The 26162-nt window shown below is 44.7% G+C and overlaps 1 protein-coding gene across 5 annotated transcripts in view; it reads right to left on the reverse strand.

Annotated features, from left to right (window-relative positions):
* Positions 1-26162, reverse strand: part of LOC119437555 (mitoguardin-like) — a 92639-nt gene that overhangs the window by 61969 nt on the left and 4508 nt on the right. For 3 of the 5 annotated variants that reach the window (XM_037704561.2, XM_049660705.1, XM_037704560.2), the window contains exons 3-6: positions 21932-21981; positions 17068-17214; positions 11896-11972; positions 4744-4926 (exon numbers count right to left, since the gene is read on the reverse strand). In XM_037704561.2, coding sequence (XP_037560489.1) covers positions 4744-4926; positions 11896-11972; positions 17068-17214; positions 21932-21981 — 457 coding nt within the window. Of the gene's footprint in view, positions 1-4743; positions 4927-11895; positions 11973-17067; positions 17215-21927; positions 21982-26162 lie in introns of all 5 variants that reach the window. The other 2 variants (XM_049660706.1, XM_049660707.1) reach the window with 1 other exon arrangement.

Consider the following 26162-nt stretch of genomic DNA (forward strand, 5'->3'; position numbering starts at 1 on the left):
ATACTACCGCTTTGTCATACCAAGATCGTAGCAAGTGGGAAGTAGCCACAGTTTAAATAGCTTTTATGCAGATAACATCAACAAATACAGTCTGCCATTCTTCACAGGACCAGCCTCTAGAATATCAGCTGCTGGGTGCTACCTTAGCACACCAAGAACCCTAGCTTGATACCCACACTTGTGTACCTTTACTTACGCTCAGAATATGGCAATACTTGTGGTGTTCGAGTCAGATCTGACCCAGCACTGTCACCAGTCTGGCCCACAAGATATTACCATGACAACCGAACAGCTTCCAGCTTTACAGCAGCTTTTACGCATTCAGTGGGACAACTGCACTCATAAAAATAACAGAAACAACTACTCTGCTGTGCTTTTCGTCACCAGGTGCCAAGCTGGCTCTCACATTTTACAACTGCGGCACAAAAATACAGATACAACAAATAGAAGGAAAACCACACCTTCTCTGTATCATAGTGAAATATTTAGCACGCACAATCGACAAGGACACATTGAAGGGGGACACACGAGCACTGTGTCCTTGTCGATTGTGCGCGCTAAATATTTCACTATGAATTCGTACCAACTCGCCCAACTATCAGTTCTGCTTCTCTGTATCATGTCTGTGGTTTTGCCCTGCAGTTCTAAATTATCCTTCAAACCATGCCTGCCTCTCACTACACATGGCACTGCATGTCTGGCTTGAAAGCTGCAGTGCACAAGGTTTAGTAAATGGCACATAAGTGCATGTCAATGGTGAGACTAGCAACGGCATAATCATGAGCATGCGGGCTTTGCTGGGCCATGATGAGTTTTCATGCTAACATACTATAGATGCTCCAACACATTCCCTGGTTGCACACACGTGTTTCCCTTCTGTAAATTCGTGGAGTACGTGAACCTCCCTAACAATCTGGGAAGACTGACTGAAGCACTACAGCGTAAAAGGAAGTGGCGATACGTGCTTAGATATGCTGAGATTGTATTACCGTATTTAACACTGTAATGTCATCAAAACTACCTTATGCGTAGCCATACACAGTAATGGCTATATATATAGCATTAACCTAATAAGATTTGATCAGTAACTTTATTTTTGAACTGCCTTTTCGCTAAATATTATGTTTTAGCTATGTCGCCAGTACCAGAAAAAAACTACAAGTGGCACTCATGCTGTGTTACTGAATATTCAAGTGTGGTTTGTGCGCATCATTTCAATGTAATGTTGATTTTACCTTGACACCAAAATAACAGATGTGTGTTGGTATTAAGGACACATGGATATGCTACTCCGTTCAAAATCAGGGTGAACCCATTGCTCTGAATTCATGCAAAACTCTCAAGGCTCCCTGGTGCACTGCCTGCCGTTATAGAATAAAGGCTATAAGTACAGATGGGTATATTGAAGGTAGACTGTGAAGTGATGTTGTGGCGAATATTCTCACTTACTTACGCTTCATTTGTACTGTTCCGTGCTCTGTGTGTGCAATGTGATGTGAGCTGGTGCGGTAGACTTGGCGCAACAAGCCCACCGAGAAGTTGGCCCCGTGAAATGCAGATGGCACAGCTGTGCCTCCACAAGCCGCCACTGCGGGAGCTTCGCTACCATGCCTACATATAGCTTGACAGGGATGCTTGAGCGGCCGTTGTTCCCATGGTGGAAGGACGTTCCAAATCGTTGAAATAGACGTTATGCACGTGCTGCCACCGTCGTGGCATTCGATATTGCACACATGTTTCTGCTTTACACCTCCTCATCCTGCCTGAAGGTGTGCTTAAAGGCGAATGACCTTCTTCGCAGCTTCCGAAATCGGCGTGCGGCAGTTGCTCACTCATCTCAAAGGCTGTATCATCATCGCCGTTTGACTGGAGTGGGGCATGCACTGCTGTGCGCCCAGTCTGGGTGGGCTTCCGTGCTTTCGTACTTCACGTGCACCCTCTTTTTACCGTGACTGGGTTCGAAGCATGCACTGTAACAGCACGGCAATTTAAAGAATGTTTGTTTTATCTGGAAGCAGTTTCAATAGGCAGGGTCGGAAAATTGTAAATGCACTGAAATTTGATTGTTATAACAAATAGATCATTATATCTGGGATTGTTATAAGTGGGTTTGACTGTATGATATTTCTGCGTGATCATTCACCCTCACTTTCCTTAGACTGAATCTGTGCAACCAAGAGCATTTGATATTCTGCAATTCTTAAAGGCGCACACAATAAGTGCGTCGACGTAATGATAAGCCAGCGCAGCTTATAAAATGGGTAATTCAGTGTCTGCATGCATCGCAATGCTCTTAATAAACAAACACAACAAAAGAGCACTGAAAGACACAGAAATAATGCGCACATTCCATGCCCTAACCACACATTCCTGCAACAGCTTTAGCCTCACTTGTGGGGAGTCACCTTTGCACCGTTCCAGGATTTCTCACGTGACAAGCATGCCACAGGATGAATGCCTCCAAGGGCAAGTTCGATGCTACACAAGAAATGCACCCAATAAACAGTAAGTGTGAAATGTTGGACTTTCCAAGTTAACAAAGTTGAAACTATCGAGCTTACTAACCCAATAATTATTATTGTGAGCAGGTTCTAACTGTTATGTTTCAACAAGTCAAAATAAAAGAAAGTTACAAATAAGTGAATGTGCATTTGATTGCAAAACATTTACTGCCAAATATTGAATTCATGATCTAAACTTTTCTTTTACAAAGTTGCATATTTTTTATATTTCTTTCAAAGTGTAATCCATGAACGTGAGATGCCGCAATAATAGTGCCTGAACTTGAGTTTGATGCTACCAACAAGCTCAAGTTCAGGTCAGCACTGTGTTCTGTCCCATCTTCCTTCTCCTGAGCTGTTTTTATGCTGTTGAAGCATGATATAATTAATGAACATGGATGTAATGAGTTTTTGAATATCATGAGGTAAATCTCAAAATGTTTTTTTTTGGCGATAAATGAATATAAGATACAGTGAAAGTATTTTCTTGTTCGATGTGATTTGTCATAAGGAGGTTCGAATGCATTATGACACATTTTTTACCCAAAAAAGGCCCTTAGTATTACTCGGGGCTCTTAAAAAATAAAATAATAATGGGGTTTTACGTGCCATGACCACGAGCTGATTATGAGGCACGCCGTAGTGGGGAACTCCGGAATAATTCCCGAGTCCGGAACCACCTGGGGTTCTTTAACGTGCACCTAAATATAAGTACACCGGTGTTTTCGCATTTCGCCCCCATTGAAATGCAGCCGCCGTGGCCGGGATTCGATCCCGCGACCTCGGGCTCAGTAGCCCAACACCATAGCCACTGAGCAACCACGGCGGGCATTCTAACTCTTGCAGTCGCTCACAAGCAGTCCGCACATGCGCAGCATGACAACAGTAAAGAGGAGAGAAAACTGCGTACGTTGGTACTGGTCCATGGTTAAAAATAGGGGTGTGCGAATATTGAATATCACCGAATCAAATCGAATAGTTAAGATTAGAGTAATTTGATTTGCAAATCGAATATGCACTATTTGATTTTTCGAATATTTCATACATTAGGTGTAGAGACCCGCGCAGTGCCACATGTCAAATGAGCCGCAAGGCTCGTGGTGGTCGATGCCGCCCAAGCGAGAGTTTCACTTAGTTTTCGGCGTAAAGGGAGTGCCGAGGGTGCCTCGGACGGGCAGCCTCGGCTGATGCGGTAGCGGACTTGGTGATGGCGAGCGCTCCCCAACGTCTGAACCCCGCAATCCGCAGAAAGGCACCGCGTCGGCTGGGGCCCCAGCTGTCAGTACAAGGTTCGTCCGGGTTGACAGGACCGATCGAAATAATAAGGCAATGCAGACAGAGGGAACGTCAACAAAAGCAGCGCATATTTCATGAGGTGTTAAACATTGTGCAAACATAGGGCCGATTAGCCACCGATAGGCACGCAAATGGTGTTGGATACGTGCACCAACGAACTTCACGCCACTTCGAGAGCCGTCAATGTGTCGCGAACTTGCCATGACCCTCCAGATTTGATTTCAGAAGATTATTTGACAGGTGGCAAATTATGTTGAACAACTTGACACGCGGACAGCGTCTGCTCTTTACCGTCGGTGCCAGCTACGGCACGGAGCGGTGACCGAGTCACGTGATATGCGACCCTTTCGTCTGTCGTGCAGACTGGCCTTACAATAATCCACTTGCCGTAAAGTTGGACAGCCCTTCTGCACTTTATAGAAAAACAGGAAAGAAAAACTTTCTATGCAATAAATAAAAGATGGCCGCAAAACACAGAACCACTATTAAACTGAGAACCTCATTGGTATTCAGTACAACAGAACGTTACTAATCCATTAGTTTCAGAGGAAAAAAAAAAGCACTTGATTCTATTCAACAGGAAATCTAGCGATGATATTGATTCCAGACCTTCATATACTAGAACTGAGCTGCAATTAGTGCTGGCATACTAATTTGGTGGTCTCATTAATAAGAGTAGACCGTACTGTATATATTGATTGATATGTACACCTATGTTACTCATACGTTGCTACATTCTTGTTATGCAATGCTAGGAGACTCCCAAGCGTGTGCAGCACGGTTACTTTCTTGCCCAATGTTTGTAAGCACTAAATTTTGTGAAAAACTTTCTCATATTCAATTCGAAATCTACTATTCAGTATTCACACACCCCTAACTATCAGTGAGGCAAAGACGCCACCATGGGCTGTGCTATTAAACACGCCCTGCAGAAATTAGTGCTCACATCGGATGTGCCCTCGGCCGAGACGAAACTCTCGGTGTCGGCCAGAGAGGGGGTGAAGTCTGCCAGCTGCGGCTCATCCAGAGGAGGGAGTCCATCGGCGAGCAGGCGCCAGTGGGCAGCACCCCGCAGCCGCTGGCCTTCCACAAGCAGGAATTCCAGGCTGGTGGCCAGGATCTCATTGCCCTGACACAAAGGAGCAACTAGCAACAATCATGCTGGGGAGGTTTTCATTAAGGCACACTCTTATTCTTTCCTCATAGTCTTCCATTGCATCCGCTTTCTCAAGTCACTGAATACCAAGGCGTCACAATTACTAACACCCTCAGTTGGAACATGCCCCACATCCATCGCATCATCATTGCATAAGCTTAGGCACCAGCTGAAACAGCAGAAACTAAGTTACACATCCGATTATAAGACATATGCACCATTTGGGACCTCAACATTAATCAGTGTAACATAAGAGGCACTGAAAGAATGCAATGCCAAGGGGGTTTCGCTTCATATTTTCCAGGTATCGTAGAACTTAATGAAAACACACAATATCTCAACATTACAACTGTGACAAAAAGTTCAAAGATTAAACATTTTTCACTTAAATATAAACTTTCCTTTTGCCCTGAACCGTATCTATACTCCATCTCACAAGCTGTTGTCAGCACTGCCGAAGGTCCGAGGCGTACACAGGCAATATCCTTGCGCAGCGGTATATAGTTCCGTGAGTACCTGGCTGATTATTGGCTACACTAGAGAGTTTTATTTTTGCTCCATACATGACATGTTATAGCCTTTGCGCATGCATGTTGTATACGGAGAATTAGTGTGGCAGTTACCACCGGTAACCGTAATAGCCACCCTAACCGTGATCACTTATACAAACATGGCAGCACCCATACAGCGCCGACCACCCATTTCGATCCAAATTCGCGCTTTTTACTGGCTCTCCACCCTGTCAGCAAGAAACAAGGAGCAAAATTCATCATCGCTAAGTCTCATCTCAAGCTGAGGTCAAAACATTAAGCATGTTTTGTCATAATTATTGAGATTGGTTGTTTGTTTTCACGGTGCTAGGACTACAGACACGGCACCGAGCCGTAAAACTGGTTTGATTTCTAGTTAGCAGATGGGCACCACAGCATTAGCACTGGTGATGCGTTGACGATGCGGAATGCTATAAAAGCCTAATTGTTCACTGCATCATTAATTTACTACCCCGCTTTAGCATGGTACTGGATGATGGTAGCAAGCAAACACCAAGTCTTGATGCCAAGCAGACGCTGTGCCGCAGGTGAACATTAATGAGGGCATTTGTCCTTTATATTTGCTAAGGAGGCTGCAAGATAACTGCAGGAAAAGTGTACAGGTAAAGCGAAACCCTGCTGTCACATGCATGTAAACGCAGCTTGTGGTTACAGCATCAAATCATTCTTTGCGTCAATCCACCAACCATGGAGCATGTAACTGGATGGCAAGCAGATGCTGAGCAGACAACACGGCGTGGATGAGCATATCTAGAGGGGCATTTGGCCTTCCTATTGGCTAAGAATTCGTGTAGCTTCCACATTGCTGACAACAGCTTGTGAGATGAAGTTTAACACCACTGAGACTGCAACTAACAAGAAATCGCCATGTTGAATCGTTAACCCCTTTCAGCCCCAAAACCAATTCTTTTAAATAGCATTCACATTTCCCTCACACCATCTCTGAACAGAACAGTTTACCTCTTACAACGCTATGTAGCACTGACTCCATTGTGCAAATTAAATCTTAGCTTGTTATTGTTAAAAGACTTTCGTATCGAGCCACAGTGTTTATTTCTTACTGTACAGAGCATTACTGAAAAATCAGCATTTGGTTCCAGTTTTTACTGTAACTTTGTTTGCTTGTTTAGCTATGTATAACTATTGAATTTTCATTGCCTATTTTGATTGTTATTGATTGATATTTGTCCTACTTTATGCCCCTCCTGCGAGGGCCCTTTCAAGGCCTGCAGTATTCTTGAAAATAAAAAAAAAAGGGAAAGGCTCAGGTAGTGGTAATTTCTAGCCGCAGAACACGTGAAGAGTATAGGGGAGAGTAGGACAGGTGGAGACGGTGTCACTAAGATACCTCGAAAGGCAACCATGTAGGGCCCAAAGAGTCAATGCGTAGATGAGCTCTAAAAGAAAGGAGGTTGCCTGGCATCATGCTCCCTTCTAATTCCTGCCCAGGTTATGTCTGCATGTCTTTGACCACGCTGACCCAAAGCTGTCTTTATGCCCTTGCAGGAAAGGAAACCACAGTGCAAGTGGCTTTTCTAGTATGTAATCTAAAAATTATGGCTCAAAGCCTAGGATTATTTCTAAACTTGTCCCAGTGAATCGTCACTTCCACTACCCACCAATGATTTAAAGTAGGTGTCACAATTGCTGGCATCTCTTCGATTAGATTGCACTTTGTGGGCCATTTCTTGTGAGTGCCATACCACGTAAGATGACTTGGTGTGAGTGCAGTGCAGCACCACCCTTGCCACATCAACTCTGCTATGAGTCATGACGACACACGAATGTAAGCTTTCTTTTTTGTTATCAGTGTCATGTCTGACAACTGTACAGGCTTTGCCTCCTTTGCCAGCTAGGCTGACTCTCGTGGTCAAACCATGAGAAACATTTCCATCTGTGCACCACTAACCAAAAAGTAACTTTTGTCATCTGCTACAAGAAGCTCGCACAATGGCTGCACAACTCACACTTTTATGAAAGCCAGGAGCTTGCGCAGCACTGGCTGCAGCACAATGTCAAGCAGAAGAGCACAAACTGGTAACAACGCTCTCTGAACTAGTGTAGAAAGACATCGGCAGGACGGGCAGCCATAATGTGATGTTAATGTATGCCCATGGCCGAATTAAGGCACAAAAGCAAAAGTATTGCCAAAAGTCAGCAGTCAAGAATACGGGACAAGTAGTGCCACGATGACTCCAGTAGAGATGATACTCAGTGATCGAGCATGTCACTCAGCCCAGCATCTGTTACCGCCACAGCTGTTAACTTGCCCATTTCCCCCATAACCTCAGTCTCATGCTGACGTGATAACATGCAAACAAACAAGTACCTCACAATTACACCTACTACCGACCTGCTAACCTTACAATATGAAAAATACTGCAAGCTGAAAAAAAAAAAAAGGAACATGTTTAAAAAAAGTTGACGAAATATGCTAAAAATTGCTTGATTATGTAGCATGCTGATTACTGAAGGGACTGTCTACCGTTTTGCACGGATCTTCTATTTTTTTAGTGCAATAGAAAGCCTCACATTTGCAGTGAACGTGCAGTGGTTTCTCTGGAAAACAAGTAGAAAAATGTTTTAAACAGAATTTGTCTATCTGCATAGTCTTTTTCTAAAGCTGGGTACGGACGCGATGGCAATCTCGGAGGCCATGCATCAATGCACTGCTCTGTTCACTATGACTTTTCGTTTGCACAAGGTCGTGCCACTTTTCAACACACACTAGCTAAAACAAGAAAGAAATTACTCTATTACACAAAGAAAAGTTACCAGCAGCGCATAAAATACAGTTTAAGGTAATAGATGGTGTCAAAATTGTCGCCCTCTGGATAAACAGATGCAGATCTTGAAGACTATGCTAGTTGCATGCGGCAGAAACGATTGCAGGAGCCTGAAACATGTCAAAGGCTTGGGTTTTTGGACACCACCTATACAATATTGTATCCAAGCAAAATACCTCTCCGTGCGGTGATTTTTTGTTGCATGATGGTACATGGATTGATTGGTTGCACTGTTTCACCGTCGAGCGAGGCCACATGTAATTTTTGTACCGCTTTCAGAGCCAAATTAAATATGTAGTCGCAGTGAGAATGACCTGCACCACAAACAGAAATGCTTATGAAATTTAATCATGAAATATTCATGAAACGGTGGCCAGAATTTCACCTGATGTTATACATTGGTTCTATAAGATAGTGTTGCTGCTTCATGGGTAGATCCAAGTAATCGATAGATCGTAAAAATCATGCTGATCCTAGATAAATCAAACTCAAAGGGGCTCCCGAAATAGCAGTTCCATATAGAGAATTCTAAACATAAAATATGCCTATCTGAAGCTTATCTGAGATCTCTGCACGTCTCGGACAGTTTCCAGAAATTGTGAAAAGCGGGAACTTACCGATTTGATTCTCCAAGGCCATGTCAAACGCACAAAGTTGACTTATTCATAGCTCACGAACGTTGCAGATCACTCATGCTGCGGAATGCTTTTGGATATTCTAATCACCACGCTAACCCTAAAAGCCCGCGTTCCCCTGACACGAGACCGCAGTGCGCCTTGTGCGTGTCGAAGTGCTTTAGCACATTTTTATTTAAGAAAAGGTCGAGATGGATGCTCCGCAGAATGAAACTAGCGTGTACAGATACACGCCATGCTGCCATCAGAGCACTAGTACTGCGAATCAGGCATAAATGTGCCCTGCCACGTGTCCGTTACAATACAACAATATGGCATTTGCATACGTGGGCAACAAGCCAGGCGGACTGTTGTGTTGCGTTTCGGAACCGACTTTTGGTCGGAACCAGTCATCCTCACTTCTCGAACACCCTAAAAAAGCCCATGCATCTCTTCTTGTGTGCTCAGCACTCCGACGCATTGCAGCCGGCACGTCCCTTCGCTCTCGGCCTCCAGCCCCAGAATTGGCAACTGCCAACACTACACACTCGAAAGTGGTTCTAAGCTTGCACAACATCCAAGGCGCAACTATGAGAGCATGATTGCAACAGACCCACGAATCGCATGGTGATGAGTCTTGCATTGCCGCTGTGCAATGGTTTTTTTTTCCCACGAAGTGCGGATGCGACGTGCTGTGGTTTTGTTAAATTCAAACTGTAATGTAAAGATCCGTCCAAGTGGAGGTCGGGGTCGGATTTCTTTTGGCCGCTCGTAGAATCCTTAAATGCCGTTTGCGGAAAGCCTTTGCCTACAAAGAAGACAATTAAACCCGGCGGCAAAACAACTCAAGTTCGGCATCCCATTGCCGGCAGCACTCAGCGAAAAGATTGATTGTCATCCACGCTCTCTCTTGGAACGCGTATCGGACCGAGAGGCTTTCGCGTTCTTGAAGCAGAGTGGCAGTCTGCTCTTGCCAATAACGAACAGCCACAGTTTGCCATCCATGTGCGCGGAGAGCAAAAATTGAGAGCACCCTGCTCACTTTTTCTCCCTTGCATGCACTGCCCTTCACATTCAATATCTTGCTTGACAGCGTCTGCCAAAACAGTGCTGTTTCAAGTTTGTCGGCATTAAAAATTTCCGACGACGCGAGAAGTGATTGGGTGTCCGTAAGGAGAAGGGCACTTGCAGGGGCGCAGCGTTCGATAGATCAATTGTGGCAGTGAACATACGCATAATACATAGCTAGTATATAATACTTTTAATGAAATTTTTATGGGAATTTTACAACTGCGTGATATAAACAATAATTTAATATATCAGAGTTGGATATATCTGGGATCGACTGTACATTCTTTTCAAGTCAATTCTGCCTTAAACTACCCACAACAGGCTTAACATTGGCGTATTTTTACCATACAATTGAACCCGCTTAAAACAATAACAATTTTCTAAAATAATATACAAAATGTAACAATTAACAGTCGCACCACCGTGAACGTTTGTGTCTGCTCTATGGTAAAATAAAGTGCTTAATACAATGTTCCTATGCCGCGTTATTGGTTATAACAATTAAGTTTGGCTACTGGGTGTCTGCTTGGACCATTACAGAATGGACGCCAGGGGAAGGGAAGCGCAGTCCAGGATAGCAGAAAATTAGGTGAGCTGATGAAATTAAAAAATTTGCAGGCGCAAGTTGGAATCAGCTAGTGCAAGACAGGGCCAACTGGGGATCGCTGGGAGAGGCCTTCGTCCTGCAGTGGACATAAATAAATAGGCTGCTGATGATGATGACTGGGTGTCTGCACCGAAACACATCTCCTTTCCGTCTCTCCAAAACATGAGTTGACAACACCGACAGCCAACAGGATGGCTGCCCTTGTGGGTATGTGTCCGCGCTGATGTTATAACCAATAATGCAGCATGGGAACATTGTAGTAAGTAGTTTATTTTACCATAGAAAACACACAGAAGTTCACAGTGCCATGGCTGCTCATTGTTAACTTCGGTATATATTGTGGGTTCTTGCTGTCTCACAGGAGACCAACCACCGCGGGTTCGAGCTTAGCGAGCCACAGGGCTGCGTCAGCCATCGCCTCCAACACCGCTCGCGTGCGAGCTCAGAGGCCGCAAGGGGCTACCGAGCGACGCACGCAAAAACACAGTAAAGCCCTGAGTTGACGGAAACCGTTTACTGAAACCGTCGGCACCAGCACTGCACAAACGCCCGCACGGAGGGGAGCCAAAGGGGTCCCGCACCAGGGCGAAAATACAATAACAGGTGCCTATAGCACGTCGCGGCGAGAGCACAGGCTCAAGCTGGGACACGCCGCTAGGAAAAGTCCCGGCGGCTATGCTACTTGCTCTGGCGATAACCAATGGGTCAACTCACGAGAGCACGGGCAATATCCTTCGGCTTAGGCTTTCGGCAAGTGCGGCTCGGCGAGGTACGACCTCGCGCGAGCACTAATGGCACCGCTCGTCGGCTTAGCGTCGGGAAAGGATCAGCACAAAGTACGCGCTCCCCGCACGGGCAAAGGCACCGTGCGCGAGCTCCAGTCCTAGTCACAAAGGTGTCGGCGGACGAGAGGAAAGCATGAACGTACCGTGCGCTGGTCCCGGAGAGAAGTCCACGCTTCGCCGCTAGCGACCGACGACCGGCCGCGTCGTGACGTCAGCGCTCCGCCCTCACCGCCAACCGCCGCGTGCGCAGCGCCACCGGCGCCTCCCTCAATCCCCACAATATATATATATATAGTTAAAACTGGTAATGTTATAAGTGGGTTCGGCTGTACTTCTGTGTAATTACATGAGTTTTGATGTTTATTCCTTCTGTTTGTATGTTTTGTGCAAGCCAGTTATAACAATTATAGGTTATACCAATGGAATTTTCTTGGCCCTTGAATGTTGTTATGGGTGGGTTTGAGTGTAAAATAGTACAAGTTGGCAGGTATGCTACTTTTATTGAATAATGCTAGCAAATTGACTCACAGAATTGGAGCCGCCTGTTCTGAGCCGCTGCAAGGCCTGCTCCCAGTAGCTGATCACTTGGTCCAGTGAGTCCAGACCTGTCTCGATGAAACACACATACACAGACTATACATGGCCAGCCCTTCTACTATGCACCATTCAAGCATCCATATCCCTGCAGGCATGGTGGGTGCGCAATTGTGTGTGCCAAAAAAGGCAAAAGCACTGACGAAAGTAACAATGTTTAAAATGTGTCGCATACCATATTTACTCGATTCTAATACGCCCTCGATTATAACGCCCACCCGTTTTCCGTGACAAAAAAATCCTTTACAGTACCGCGCACCTCATGCTTTCATACAGAAATACAACTTTCTCTCATATGGAAAGACAAAGATTTACTCCAGATGCACTAAAGTTGCGATGAATAAAAAAAGTCAGTTTCGCCCAAAAGGCGAAGCATCGATTGCGATAGCAAATTAGCAGACCGCTATACGAAGTAAGGATAGCAGTTTTATCAGCTATATAACCCTGCAAACACTCACTTACTACAGAAATTAACAAGCACGGTGTCACGCACGCACAAGCAAACATGGACACATCTCGCTCTTGACCGCAGAAACGAACTGTCAAAACACTGAAGTGACGAAGTGCGGTGAGTGAATTGACCTTCGTGCTAGAATGCCTCTCTTCAACGCTATAAGCGGCGAAAACACAGTGCACGGCGGACTTTCCCCGTCGCAGATCGCTTTCAAGATAGGGCCAAGGCAAACGTATCGCCGAAGTGGATCGTCGCAGAATACGTCCTGCTTCAGTCCACTGAAACCCTTCCGCGTTGCTTTGCTGGCGAAAATCCTCTCCTCCTGTTTGCGCCAGTCCCAGTACGCAAGTTTCGCATTCTCCAAATGTCCGTGATGCGGCCCGATTTCCGTCCGTCTCCGCACACATGATCACTTTCCTTTTAAATGCGGCATCATGATGAACTCGGCCCTTCATGCCAATAGAGCATACACAGAAAACGTGAAGACAGACGGTAGACTAATGCCTAAGCTCATGTACTGCAGCACATGGAGGAAGCTACGGTGGCTAGGCTAGAGTGTAGCTACGCTCGAAGCGCGTGCAAGGCGGCCATCTTGAAATGCCAACGGCTATATGGTAACGCAGATTTAGGGTCGTACTCGAGTCTAACGCGTACGCAATTTTTGGACCTGTTTTATCGGAAGAAAAGTGCACGTTAGATTCGAGTAAATACGGTACATCTTGAAACACTTCTGATTGGACCAGCGCAGGGAGTATAAATAACACGTGTCACGTGTTTCAGTAAAACAATTTGTAAGGTAGACAGCCGGGTGTTTGCTCTAGGTGTCAATATGCTGTCTATGCAGGGGGTTCACTGCTTTTACTGTTTTTTCACAATGCTTTACATCAGGAACATTTTTTGAGTGGCTGGATAAGTGCTTTCCAAGTATGCTAGACACAAACTAGCAGATGCTCTCATAGCTGACATTCCTGTTGAAGGTTGTTGCATGGAGTCTACATTCTTGGCAAAACTCACTTAAGGACTGAAAACTCTCAATCCATTATGCAGCTGTCACTATTCATGATTCTGAGGATGCAAGAAATGTGGAATGTACAGAACAGATTGGCACCCGAAAGGGAATTGCATATGTGCATATTGAGGCTCACTTGGCAGCTTTCCACCAAATCATGACAGATGCCATAGTCCAGAATAATTTCAGCAACCTAGCATTGTTCGAGGGGTTCTGAACTACCCATCGGGCTTGGTGAAATTAAATTTGGGACTGTGTATCCAGTAGTGTTCTCACTAGGGCACTTTGGCTCCATAGTTTTGGTCCCAGATGGTGCAGGGGAGCTCGTGCCTGCTATGGCTTCCAGAAAGGTGACCTGTTTTTTCCCTCCTTGCACTTTTACTCGTTCAAGGTGCAGTTGGCACGCTGTTTGGTTTTGCATTTGCACTCTAGTATTGCACGAAACAGGTAAATGGCTGCACAATCTCTGCTTTTCATACGCACTGGCACGTAACCAAATACAGCAGAACCCCGCTGTTACATTCTCGGGTGCTGCGTTTTTCTGGCCCTTACGTCGTTTTCGGCCCGTCCCGGCATAGCTCCCACAGGACCCAATGCATTGGTAACCCTGCTGTTGCGTCGCAACTGTGGGACCGTTCCAGCATCATGCATTGCGAACTGCCACTGATGTTCCGTATAAAGTCCAAGGGCGATAATGCCGTCACCAAACACCATATGCTGTGAGTGAAAGCGTGCGAGGGGAGCCGACGACCGTGGCTAAATCTAGCGCACACAAGAAAGAAAAGCGGGGAGGAAGCGCAGTTTCTTCCATTGCGCTCGAGGCACCGGAAGGGGATTGAGAGGGGGGGGAGGTTGTACTCTGGCATCAACTGCGCACCGCTCTGGCCATATCTTGAATGCGATCTGCGTCGGGGGCAGCGTCTAGGCAGTGTAGGTGCGTCGGCAGCTCGTAGCTTTTTGCATGCTGTGTGGTTTCGGCACTCAGTTTTCCTTGAAGCGATAGACAGCATGAAGGTCACATCACTCGCTGCTGCTGCTGCGCTTCCTCACGCCAGCGTTTTAACAGCAACTGTCTGCACTCATCGAGTGTGATGTGTTCATGTTTGCCTGTGCGCACTGACACCATGCTTGTTAATATAGTTAATAAGCGAATGTTTACAAGTTCATACGGACAATGAAACTACTATCCTTACTTTGTATAGCTGTCTACTAATTTGCTATCACAATCGATGCTTCGGCTTTTGGGTGAAACTGCGACTTTTTTTTCACATGTAAGAATTAAAATTGTGTGCAGTTTACCAACCCCCCCTACTCCAATTTCTCAATTTTTCCGATTTCTCAGCTCTTGCGTTTCCCGGCTCTTACGTCAAAACTGCCAACATTGCCACTTTTTTTCATTGGTCTCAACGGCGCAGATGACATGGGTGGTGTCGGAGTCATTTCATATCACGAGATGACTGGACGAGATCGTGTCGAAGCAGATCAGGCCTAGCACACGAAGCAACAAACACTAGAAAAGCAAGACTCGAACGTAGCAGTTGATCAGGACTAGCTCAACAAACAACTGACAATGCAAACACCGAGCACTGACTTCCAAGTTCAGTGGCTTGGCTTGGCCTGCGGTTTGGCCGTGGTAGACAGTCATCGTAAACATTGTTCAGTCAGCTTGCCCTGGTGTTCGACGTCACGCCTGATCAGGAAGCCGGAGTGTGAAAAATTGAACGGCATGCTGTAAGGCGTTCGAACTATCGGTCATGGTTATACATTACTTCAATGGCATAAATAGCGGTGCCGCAAAGGTGCCCGAATAAATGAGCATGTTCGAATTTTCAGCATATGAATAAAAGGCTGGCAATTGTACCCAGAAAGCTTTCAACCCTTCGTATGCAAAGTGTATTGACAAAAATTATGTAAGGAGCTGTCTTGGTACTTCAGTACTGCAGTACAACACTATATGCAGAACAATGAATGCCAGTTAGACATGAAGTTAGTTGGCACACCTACGTTACCAAAATAATAGGCTCCGATTGGAAAACTTTGAAACAGCCAAGTAGTAGTTAAAAAATACTGCAATAAAAAAAATATATAAAAAATGCATCCAGCATACATTGTTCACAATATGTGATGGTTTTTGCACCAATCACTATTAACAGAAAGCTGCCACTGATTTAAGTGAAACAGGGACTCAAATTGAAGACATCTAACCTTAGGTCTCACTGCCAGAGTTCTTTGCAAACGTATAAATTGTACCTGGGGCCGTACCTTCTTCATTTCGTTATTCTTTTTTTCGCATTTCCTCGCATGTCGTCATTGCTGAGACTAGCCGCTCGACGAATGGCATCCTAGCAGTTTTGGAGCCAATGCGGAAAGAGTTGATAATGAAATGAATTGCTAAAAAATACAGCCCGTGGTGCATACTCACAAGTTGAACAATTATCTGAAATGTGCTGGTTAACTCGTATAATACAGTAGAACCTTGTTCATACATTTTGGGGAAAAAAAATTTAGAAAAAAAGTACTAACCGGGAAAACGTATGATCCGAAGTCACTAAAAAATTTGGCAGACTCAACTATAATTGAAATCTACGTGATGCAAATAGTTGCAACACGAGGTGCCGATGCGCACCGAGCCGGTAGGGTCCAGGCTGCCCAAGACGTGCTTTGTTGTTTCTGTGGCTTCGACGTGATTACACCTGCGCACCTTGAATTCAACCTGGGTCAGCAGCTTTTTCGAACAGGGCATTTTGACGGGAAGTTTAATGTGTCCACTCGGTGTGAATCGTTGCAGCCCGAGGCACACATAGTCGTTTTTCAATTGTGTAGCTTTTTAAGCCAGCAACGGGAAACTGAAACAAGATCGACCTGGCAGGCGACGCCGAAATATGAACGCGGCGAAGTGAAACATCATGCTCACTTTACTCCACCTGCAGCAGCAGGGATTGGCGGTGCATTTGGGCGGTCATCGCACGCCGCCTTCACAGCTGTTGCCAGCCACCCTATTGCAATAAGCATCTTCACTTATCTGTGTCACAGTGCATGGGGCACAGTGCTGTTGGAAGCCTACGAAAAGCGTGCAGTATGCTTCCAACAGCACTATGCCCCGTTCACTGTGACACAGATACGTGAAGATGCTTATTGCAATAGGGTGGGTGGCAACAGCTGTGAAGGCGGCGTGCGAAAACCCAGGAGATGATTTGCTGGTACCAGAATAGGAAGCCGAGTGCCTGCCAGCGTTCTCACGTTGCCTGGGCGGGCGAGTACTGCGGCAGAGTGGATATGGCAGGTGGCTACCATTCTCAGTCGTGTGCCCCTCACGTCTTTTCGTGTTTACAATGAATCTAGCAACCGGAAAATGTATCATACGATCACAGTTTAGCGTTGTACTGAATGTTAATGCCAAAAAATCCCGTTTTCTTGGAATGTATCAACCAGCAAAAAATAGGTCTAACTGTATTCGGGAGCTCTTTGTGTTCTCTATCACGAACATTGGCACCAAGATATGTTACAAAATAGGAGCATATCAACAAGGTTCCACTGTATTTGCTGAGCAGCTCCTTGAGTGCAGGAACTTTTGATGCAGCCTGTGCGTCTTCCCCCATCTTTCTTGCGAGTTCACACCTAAAAAAAATTAAGCCACACTGACCCAAGCTGGCCAGCTGCTGGGGTCCCATGTGAGCCATCGACGCCCGGTCCGCAGCTGTGGGGCCTTGCAGTGCCCGCATAGACCCACGAGGGACGCTGGTTCGGCGTCCACATCGGCACCGACCGCACCACACCACGTTAGACACCTCTGCACAAAGATTGCACAGTCACTTCAATGTGTGCATAAACGCTGTACTTGGCCAACCTATGGTCGAGCTCATCAAGTGAAAAGAGGCAGCGAATGCAGCCTCCTCCTTGCTCCGTCTGGCTCACACTGGAGTACTGGGCATGCGATTCGACCAACACTCTTTCACAGAAATCAGTGTTACTCAAACTGCGAGTGATGATCTCCAAATGGGCCATGAGCCTTTTTCTGGGTGTCATGGATAGTCCAACTATCACTATCACCAATGACACCAATGTCTCTTACTTATCTCTGATGTCGAGCTTCAAACTTTTCACTTCCTATTTCACACTCCTTTGTTTATCGGTACGACGGGGCAAAATTTCGCTTGGGAGTTAGCCAAAGAAATGCTGTCACATTTTCAGTCAAGGCCTCAAAGGCTAAACTACATCCTTCTCATTAAAGCACACGATTAAATCAATCCTCGTTAGAAAACATTAAGTACTTTTGGTAGCTCTCTCTGCTGCAGTTAATGTCTTTTAACTAAAATAAAATGCAAAGTATCCGCGTCATTAAAACAGTACATTTTCAGCAAGTTTATAAAGGTGGGGGCTCATGGTAAGGTTGGTACTACTAAAAGGGGTCCCGTACTGAAAAAGTTTGAGAAACACTGAAAAACTGCCGGAAGGCTAAAAAATTGAGGCTTCATACTGTAATTACGGAGACAACAGCTTCCTGATAATGCCAAGATAGCAAGACAGTACTTTTGTGTCACTACTGATTTGAAAACCTACTTACAGGGCAACTCCGCCAATTTTTTGAGGTCACCTGATCTCAATGAAATTCGCTGGGTACGTTCCTCTGCCTACTTCCATTATTTTTTCAAAACAGCAGGTTTGATGAGTTGCGCAGATTTTTACAACTTAATGCCATTAATTGCCACGAACCACCTGCCTTGCCTCCTTCTCACCTACTGGCCACACTGTGTTATGAAGTAAATGGTGGCATATGCAGAGCATGCTGGGAATGAATGGCAGACAACAGCGTCGACGGTCGGGATAACGTTTGGCATGAGCAATTATTGTCGCAAGAAGTTACGTTCCCTGTCAATGGGCAACTGATGGGTGGAGTGTTGTTGTGTTGTTGGCTGCACGAACTTCAGCCCTCCCAAGCCGCACACACAATTTGAGCCGAGCTTATGCCTATCACAGTCGCCAAGTTCGTGCATCATCTACTGGCAGACCTGCACTGAAGCTTAAGCCATCAGGATGAAGAAAATTGGTTTATAGTTGAGTTTTGACCAAATAAATTTGAAATCAAGCATTCTTCATTTCGTACAGTGCACACACAACACTAGAAGCGGTGGCACGGTCACTATCAACATCAGTACTCTGCTGTTTTCAAAGGATGCCAGGTGTCCGGTCGCTCATACCAGCGCGACTCTGCAACGGTGCTTACACGCGTAAAATCTGTATGTTTTGCTAGGCTCTGACATTGTGTGATGTCACCGATGCGCAGCTTGCATTATACTTTAAGTGAACGACAAGCGGTCACTGTACGTGCCAATGTAAACAAATGCACCAGTTGTTGCTTTGGACTGTAGTGGCAGTAGGTCGAATGCGAACGGCGATTCATGGCTCTTGAATTCACCAGAATCGCAGCTGTCATTGCTGCCACCAGAAGACATTGCACCTATGGTCCGGCATGGTCACAAATCAGCTGAGTGTCTGCTCTTCGCTGTTTTTGTTCTTCGTGCTGGCCGCACCAGCATGGCTTGCATGCCTGCCGCGCTGGTGTGCCGCAATTGACGTGTCACACGAAGGAATGAGCTGAACTGCTCGGCTAGGTTTTGGCTTTGTGCTTTTTTTTTTGCTTATTTAAAATTATTTCATAATTTGCAGAGAAATTCTATTATCGAAAGCGTGACAGGATGGTCTCTTGAACATAAAATTTCCATCACCCTGAGATGTTCAAAAAATCACCAAAGTTGCCCATTTTAGGAGTAGGGTACAGCTTACACAAACATGCAAGTTGCACACTGGAAATTATGGAAATCAGCAGGTTTTTTTTTTTCCACTACAGTGAAGTGCAACAGACGGGACCAGTGCTGTCGTGCTTCACCGTAGTCAAATACGCATCACCAACTGGCCCAAAATTCTACTCTTCTGAAGTAGCAGTAGGTGAAAGTATGCTACAATGCTATTCAACTTGACACGGTCAAAAAATGGCACCATAATGCAATCCTGTTTCTAGACACTGAGTCTGCATCCAGCCTTTTCTGTTGCTATGTACAGTCCTAATTTAAAGAATGAATAAAGCGTGGAATAGCCTCGTCTTTTTTCAAATTAGCTTTGCAAAAGTCATGCATGCAACACATGTCAGAAAGCTTGTTGGTTGAACGCAACATCAATGTGGGCTACATTCTAGTTTCAAGCGCTCCAAAAAAATAAAGAAAAGAAAAACAGGCGCCAACATGTTTACTGAGTCAAATAAAAGTGTGATGCAAAGGCAGTGTTTTCATTTTCCAAAATATTTTGTCAACAAGCAATACCCGGTTGTTGAGTAAATGTGGCCACCAATGTCGCTTTTTGGATTCCCTTAGGGCTACTGTACTGTCAAGTGTGATCTGCTTTTTTTTCTTTTTACAGTTTTATTCTTTCACTGCTATCAGTCCATGCCTGAGATGTGCACACAACCTCTGTTACAACATACCTGTCAGAGCATTTCAGAATGACCGGCCTGCCTTATAAGACTGCATGCCACATGGTGCAAGTTGTAAAACTACCACAATGACCACCGGCTGATGATGCACTATAAATATGGGTCAACCGCAAAATGCACCATTCTGCTTGGTGGCTGCCACCAACAGTGGTTGAACTAGGGGGGATGTCGTCTGCAGCAGCGAATGCTTCGACATAGGGATGTCAGGCTGAAGTCGGTTTGTCAAAACATTGGTTGCAGCAACTCATTTGACCATTGTTGATCATGGCTCCATCGTCCTGCGAAACCCTGCCTTGTTTTGATTGCTGCTGCCATGTCACATGCTTTGTTTTTGCAAGAAAGAAGTTTTCAGGATTGTTGTCCTAAAAATATGCTTGCTTCCATAACAAGGTAACTTGTCAATTAAGAATAGCTGTAGTTTTCATGCGCTAGGTTTTTTGAAGAAACACAATGACAGGCCCGACTACAACCCCAGCAATGAAAAAAATGTGTTACCCAACGAGGAAAACTGTCCATCCGTCCGTCATGTAAGACGATCGCTTTCAAGATGGAGCTCGCAGCAGCGAGCAAATTGACATCTGTACTGCCTCTCTCGCTCACAAGACGATGCCTAGTGTTTCACTATGTGGCATACACGTTAGCTTCCTGGGTGTCAGTAAATGTAAGAGCTTTGTGCTGTACTGCGTCTTTTGCGGTTTCTGCTTGTTTCAGACTCAGCTTGTCCTTGCCTTCGAGGTTATAGCTTTCTTTGGCGTCTCTACCTTCATTCTTTTTTTTTTTTGCTGCTGTTGCGGACACTGCATTTCTCACCTGTTAAGTCTGCTGACCCGTGTCCTTTTTGATTCTATTTTATTTATTTTACACCTAGTAGTTTGACTGTTCTCTCAGTTATTGACTTTGCATTGTGCTTTGGTTTTGTCAGTCAACCTATTGGTGTTCTTTTCAGCTTAATTTTTTTCTTCTTTTTCCTTTTTTTTCCCTCTTCTGATCAAGGTTACATACTTAGACACCTAAAAAAAAGTGTTTCAAGTTTACTACTATTCCTGTTTAGTCGACCAACCCAGCCAAATTTTTGCAGGTGTTACCAGTTCAACTCAGTGACTGCAATCCATTTGCCTGTATTACCTGAATAAGCGATACGAAAAACTAAACTGCAAGAACAACTATCATTATATAACAAGTGTTTGATGACAGTCTCCCGATTATTATAATAGGCAACTCGATACGAAACTGCATATATCGGCAGCATGGAAACCTAATAACTGGAACAGCAATAGTGATGCACTTCATTCCGAGTCTCTATTTCACATAACTAGGCACACAGAGTAAAACCTCAGTGTGCACATGGCTATTCTGACTGACTGCGGCTGACTTCGGTCTTGTAATTACGTGTCCCTAACGTAAATGTTAAAGGAATTTTGTAAATTATTTATCATAATTCTCCAATCCCTTATTTTTAACTGTCACCTACAATTGGCACCGCAAGACCTAGTACACAAAGAATAGAAGGCAAAGAAATACGAGTTATTATGGTGTGGAAACATCAACTTTGGCAAAAGTACAAAAGTCATGTTTTACATTCCAGTGGCTTCAATTCCCACATACGCTGCCCGTAGTCCTGAATGTTATATTGCAATTCTGCACAAACAAGATTGCAGTCAAGTGTTGGTTGAACACAAGACACAAATCTAGCACTGTTCCGATTTCGTTACGTGTAGCAGCAACTACTCATTGCTGTTCATGCACATTGTTATGTTTTGCCACCATGTGCTGCTCAATCTACATCACAGCACATAAACTACGATGAAGAAACGGGAAAATAAAGACACCATGAGGAGTATGTGGTACAATGGAAAACAACACCAACTGTGTAAGCGAAAAAGCTGGTAAGACTAATCTGGCAAAATGGGAGCACTAACACATTGCCACAAGCACACCACGGTAGAGGTCACACAGTGTACATACTTTGTAATTACTCAGCGCTAACGTTGCTCAAAACGATAAAATGAGCCTCACTTGCCTCCATTGACGACGGCACTTTTGAAGTCAACAAAACGTCTCCTGAGGTACCTGAAAAGTGAAAGACAAATGTAACTCTCTAGTGTTCCTCAGACCTGATTTGATGTCACAATGCAAAATAACAAACGCGTATACGCTACCAAAACAAATAACAAACTAAACTCTGCAAGTGGCAACAACCAAAGTTTGACCATGACCTCCAAACCTTCATAATGAAACTTTTGCGCACACAACACGAAACCACAACGAAGAAGTACACAAGGACTAGCGCAGACTAACAACTGACCTTTATTCACTAAGAGAAAACACATATATACATTGTGCACGGTGTTCAATGAATATGTGTAGTCCTGTGTGTAATCAAACTGATATTTTGTATGTTCATCCTAATCAGACAACAAGAGAGATTGTGGAAGCTTGGCATATATCTAGACTACAAAGCACATGTGTCAGTCATCCTTCAATAGCATTGAATGACAAGGAAATTGACCTGATGAATAAGATGTGATAGCGCAATGGTTTTGTTAAAGGTTTTTATTTTTATGTAATAGATTACAAAATGCCCTTGTGCTCATGTGCAGTGATTGTGAGGTGCGTGTCGCGACCATATATATGTGTTTTCTCTTAGTGAATAAAGGTCAGTTGTTAGTCTGCGCTAGTCCTTGTGTACTTCTTCGTTGTGGTTTCGTGTTGTGTGCGCAAAAGTTTCATTATGATGCCAAACCAACTAGCCCACCTATCCGTTTTAATACACTCCAAACCTTGTCTTCCCTTTTGCTTAGCCATGTGCTATACTGAACAAATGAAATGCAGTTTGTAAAAACACATAGCATCCAGCATGTTACACAGCATGTCAGACTCTATGTACACAAGTGTGTACATTGTGAACTCGCACCTTTCCTTTCGAGCATGTTACATTTCATAGTTCCAGCCAAATTCTCCGCTCCTCCCATTTTGCAACTGTGGAGTTCACTATGCCATACAGTGAAGGGGGAAAAAACTAATGTGGACGGCAGCACATGGTTCAGCGTCACCAGATAAGCTATCTTTCTCATTTTATTGCTATGCAGGTTTGGAGCATGAATTGTCTCTTTTGGAGAAGTAAATACGCATCTTGGAGCAGCTTGGTAAAGGTCAATGTGAGTGAAATACAGACAAATTAAAAAAGCGTTTTTTATTTGACTTTGCAGAACACTATTAGATCATGGCAAATCAGTTCTGCGGAAGCCCACTAGGCGAGCAAACTTCACGACAGGGAAAAACCGTCATCCACCCAATTGGAGCATGAAGCTACAAAGGAAACCCATACGGGTTTCTCAGAAACCACTATTAAGTAGCATACCAGATGTACCAAGTAAATGTGGCAAAGAAAAAAATAACCGACCGCTTTCCATGAACAGCGCCTGCTCTATGTTGATAGGCTTTTCTTAATGATAGTTGCATTCTTTTTTTCATTGTGAACAAGCAACTAATATTTAAGTTTCAAGAGCTAACATTTATTACCTTACTTATTCAATAAGGTGTCAATGCAAAGATTGAAATACATCGACAAATGACAGGCAACAGCGTATACAGCAACCTAGGTCTTATGTTGTCCTTTTTTCTGACAATAACAATAAGCTAAAAAAGACAAGAAAAAGTCATCGAATCTTTTTTTTTATCCACGTGACAATGCGTCCACACACCAGTAATAAAAGCGGCCTCAGACGGAAACGTCATCTAGTGCATTGTGTATATTACGAACGTGCAAACTTTGGTCGCAGTCATGCAACGGTTCGGAAAGCGAACCGTTACAAGATAGCGCTACCTCCCGTTTGATAAGGACCAGAGAGAAGCGCCAAAAACTGCTGATGCGTCGAGAAAAAAGTGTGGACGCTCGTTTCCAGTGCCCCTATTTGACGAGGTTTGTGTAAATATTTATGCAATCTTTGGTACGCAGAAGCGTCGTCACGGTGACATTGGGGTTTTTAGAGCACAGCTCTTAGGCGCCCATTCCTGGGTTGAGCGTCGGCATCCCTTGATGTAACAGCACGAATGCACGCGTGCCACTGCTTGCGCTTTCGTTGTTTTCTTCCACAGCTGGTTCCCCTCCCCTGCGAGGGTGCTGACGGCCCAATGGCCAGTCGGTGATTTCGGTCTCAAATCCTCAGCCTCAATATATCATGAAATGAAAACACGTATACACCTGTGCTCAAATTTCACATTAGGGAGTATCGTAATTGTCAGACATTTTTTTTTCACCGACTTTCTTTTTTGTAAAAAAAAAAATGTCTTCATGAATCCTGGGTAGCTTTAAATGCTGTTATCGGTCATTTCTCAATGCTATCCACAACTTTTTCATTGACATCTCATTGATTAGGTAAATTTATAAAGTTAGCCAATTAAACGCATTCGTGCACAATAAACAAGAAATATTCACAGTGGCCACCGTGATCAGCACCCATCAAGGTACAATGAACGCTGTTCGCGAAGTACCCTCTGGTAATTTTAAATTGTTGGTGACCTTCAGCTAAGATCGCAGAATACCGCAGCATAAATGTGAAGTGACATACTGGTCATTGCATGTTGGCCAGTATTTCACATCGCTGGCCGAGAAGGAAACTCTAACATATTTTTTAAAACAATAAAGGAATAAAATGTTCACTGGCTTTCTGATCTGCTTCGTCAACCAATACTTTGAATAAGCCCGATTATTTGGGTTTATTTGTGGTTCTGCCACAGGCATCATAAGGGCAATGTAAATGGCAACCAGTATTTTGTGCGCCGAACGATGGTTTATTAAAATTTGCAGAATCAATCTGCGCAAGTCGTGTCGTGAACATCGTTGCTGTGAGTGCAATTTCAGAGGTTTGCGTCTTCACCGCACCTTTAAGTACGACCACCATTTGACCGCTAAGGTTGACTAAATACAAAACTCCTTGGCTTGCTTTCTGTGGCAGCAAAAGCCTGATGCTGTGTGTGGTTTGGCCACGAAGAAAATAGTGCAGCCCGAGTGAAAATTCCAGTGACGATTGGTGTTGCCATTGGATATTTGTGACCGAGAAGATTCATGGAAGCAAGCAGATTGTTTGTCAGTGTGCCGTACTGCCAGCATGCCACAACCGCACATGGTGCATGTGTGAAGTAGGTTTTGAACATCGCACACACGGCGTTCGCCCGTTAATCGATGCAGATGCACGAACAGAGTGTGAAATCTGACAAGCTACACGCTGAGCAAACTGTACGACCTTATTCATTCAGCGCAGTTTTCCTTCCCGACTGCCCCATGAAATGAGCGCCGGTTAAAATCATCCTTAGCTGGTCTGCGTATACGCAAACGCAAAACACTTATATGAAACATTCGCAATGCACTGTATAGCACAAAACGGTTTTCATTTTCTTGCAGCCTAGTTACAATTATGCCACCAAACACACCCACACTCCTAAGACACCGATGCTGAAAGGGATTGCTTGGGCTTGGATTGCAGGGCTAGGCCACTGAACACACCACATCCTGCTAAATTTGGCGACTTCGTCCGAAATTAGTGTTTTGGCGCAGGTTGGCGCAACTGGCGCAGCACTTCCATCCCTGCTATAGCAATCGTAAAGACACTCCAGGCGAATTTCCACCGCTGTCGTCATCGTGACGTTCTGTATAGAGCCCAAGTGCGGTAACATCGCAATCGCATGCCATATGCTGTAGGTGCAAAGGAAAGTGTGCGAGGGTGAGCCGAGAAGGATGGTGGCTTGGTGCGACAGAGTCCTCTTGCGCGCACAAGGGATGAGCGGGGTGATGTGCGTGTGCTCGGAGGGGGCAGTTTAACGTACATATCCTCTTCTACTCCTTGGAGGTAATCTGCGGTGGATGCAAAGAGCGAGTAATAGCTGACGGCTTCGTGTGATCACACACGCCTCATTGAAGTGAGACAAGGCTCCCTTCCGCTGCCACTCTATCACACCAGCGTTGTGACGACGAGAGTCTGAGCTCATCGACTAAATTGGGTTAATCTTTGCTTGTGTGCGCGCAACACCGTGCTTGTTCATTTAGTTAGTAAGCAAATGTTTACAGCAGTTTATACGGCCCATAAGACTACTAACCTTACTTCGTGTAGCTGTCTAATAATTTGCTATCGCAATCAATGCTTTGCCTTTCAGGCCCTGCGACTTTTTTTTCTACGTTTCTGGCATTGTCTATGGTTTTCAAAAAATTACCTGCTGAAATAAATATCATATGAATGTCTCAAGATCAAATT

Source organism: Dermacentor silvarum, chromosome 1, assembly GCF_013339745.2.
Source record: "Dermacentor silvarum isolate Dsil-2018 chromosome 1, BIME_Dsil_1.4, whole genome shotgun sequence".
In the NCBI taxonomy this organism is placed as follows: domain Eukaryota; kingdom Metazoa; phylum Arthropoda; class Arachnida; order Ixodida; family Ixodidae; genus Dermacentor; species Dermacentor silvarum.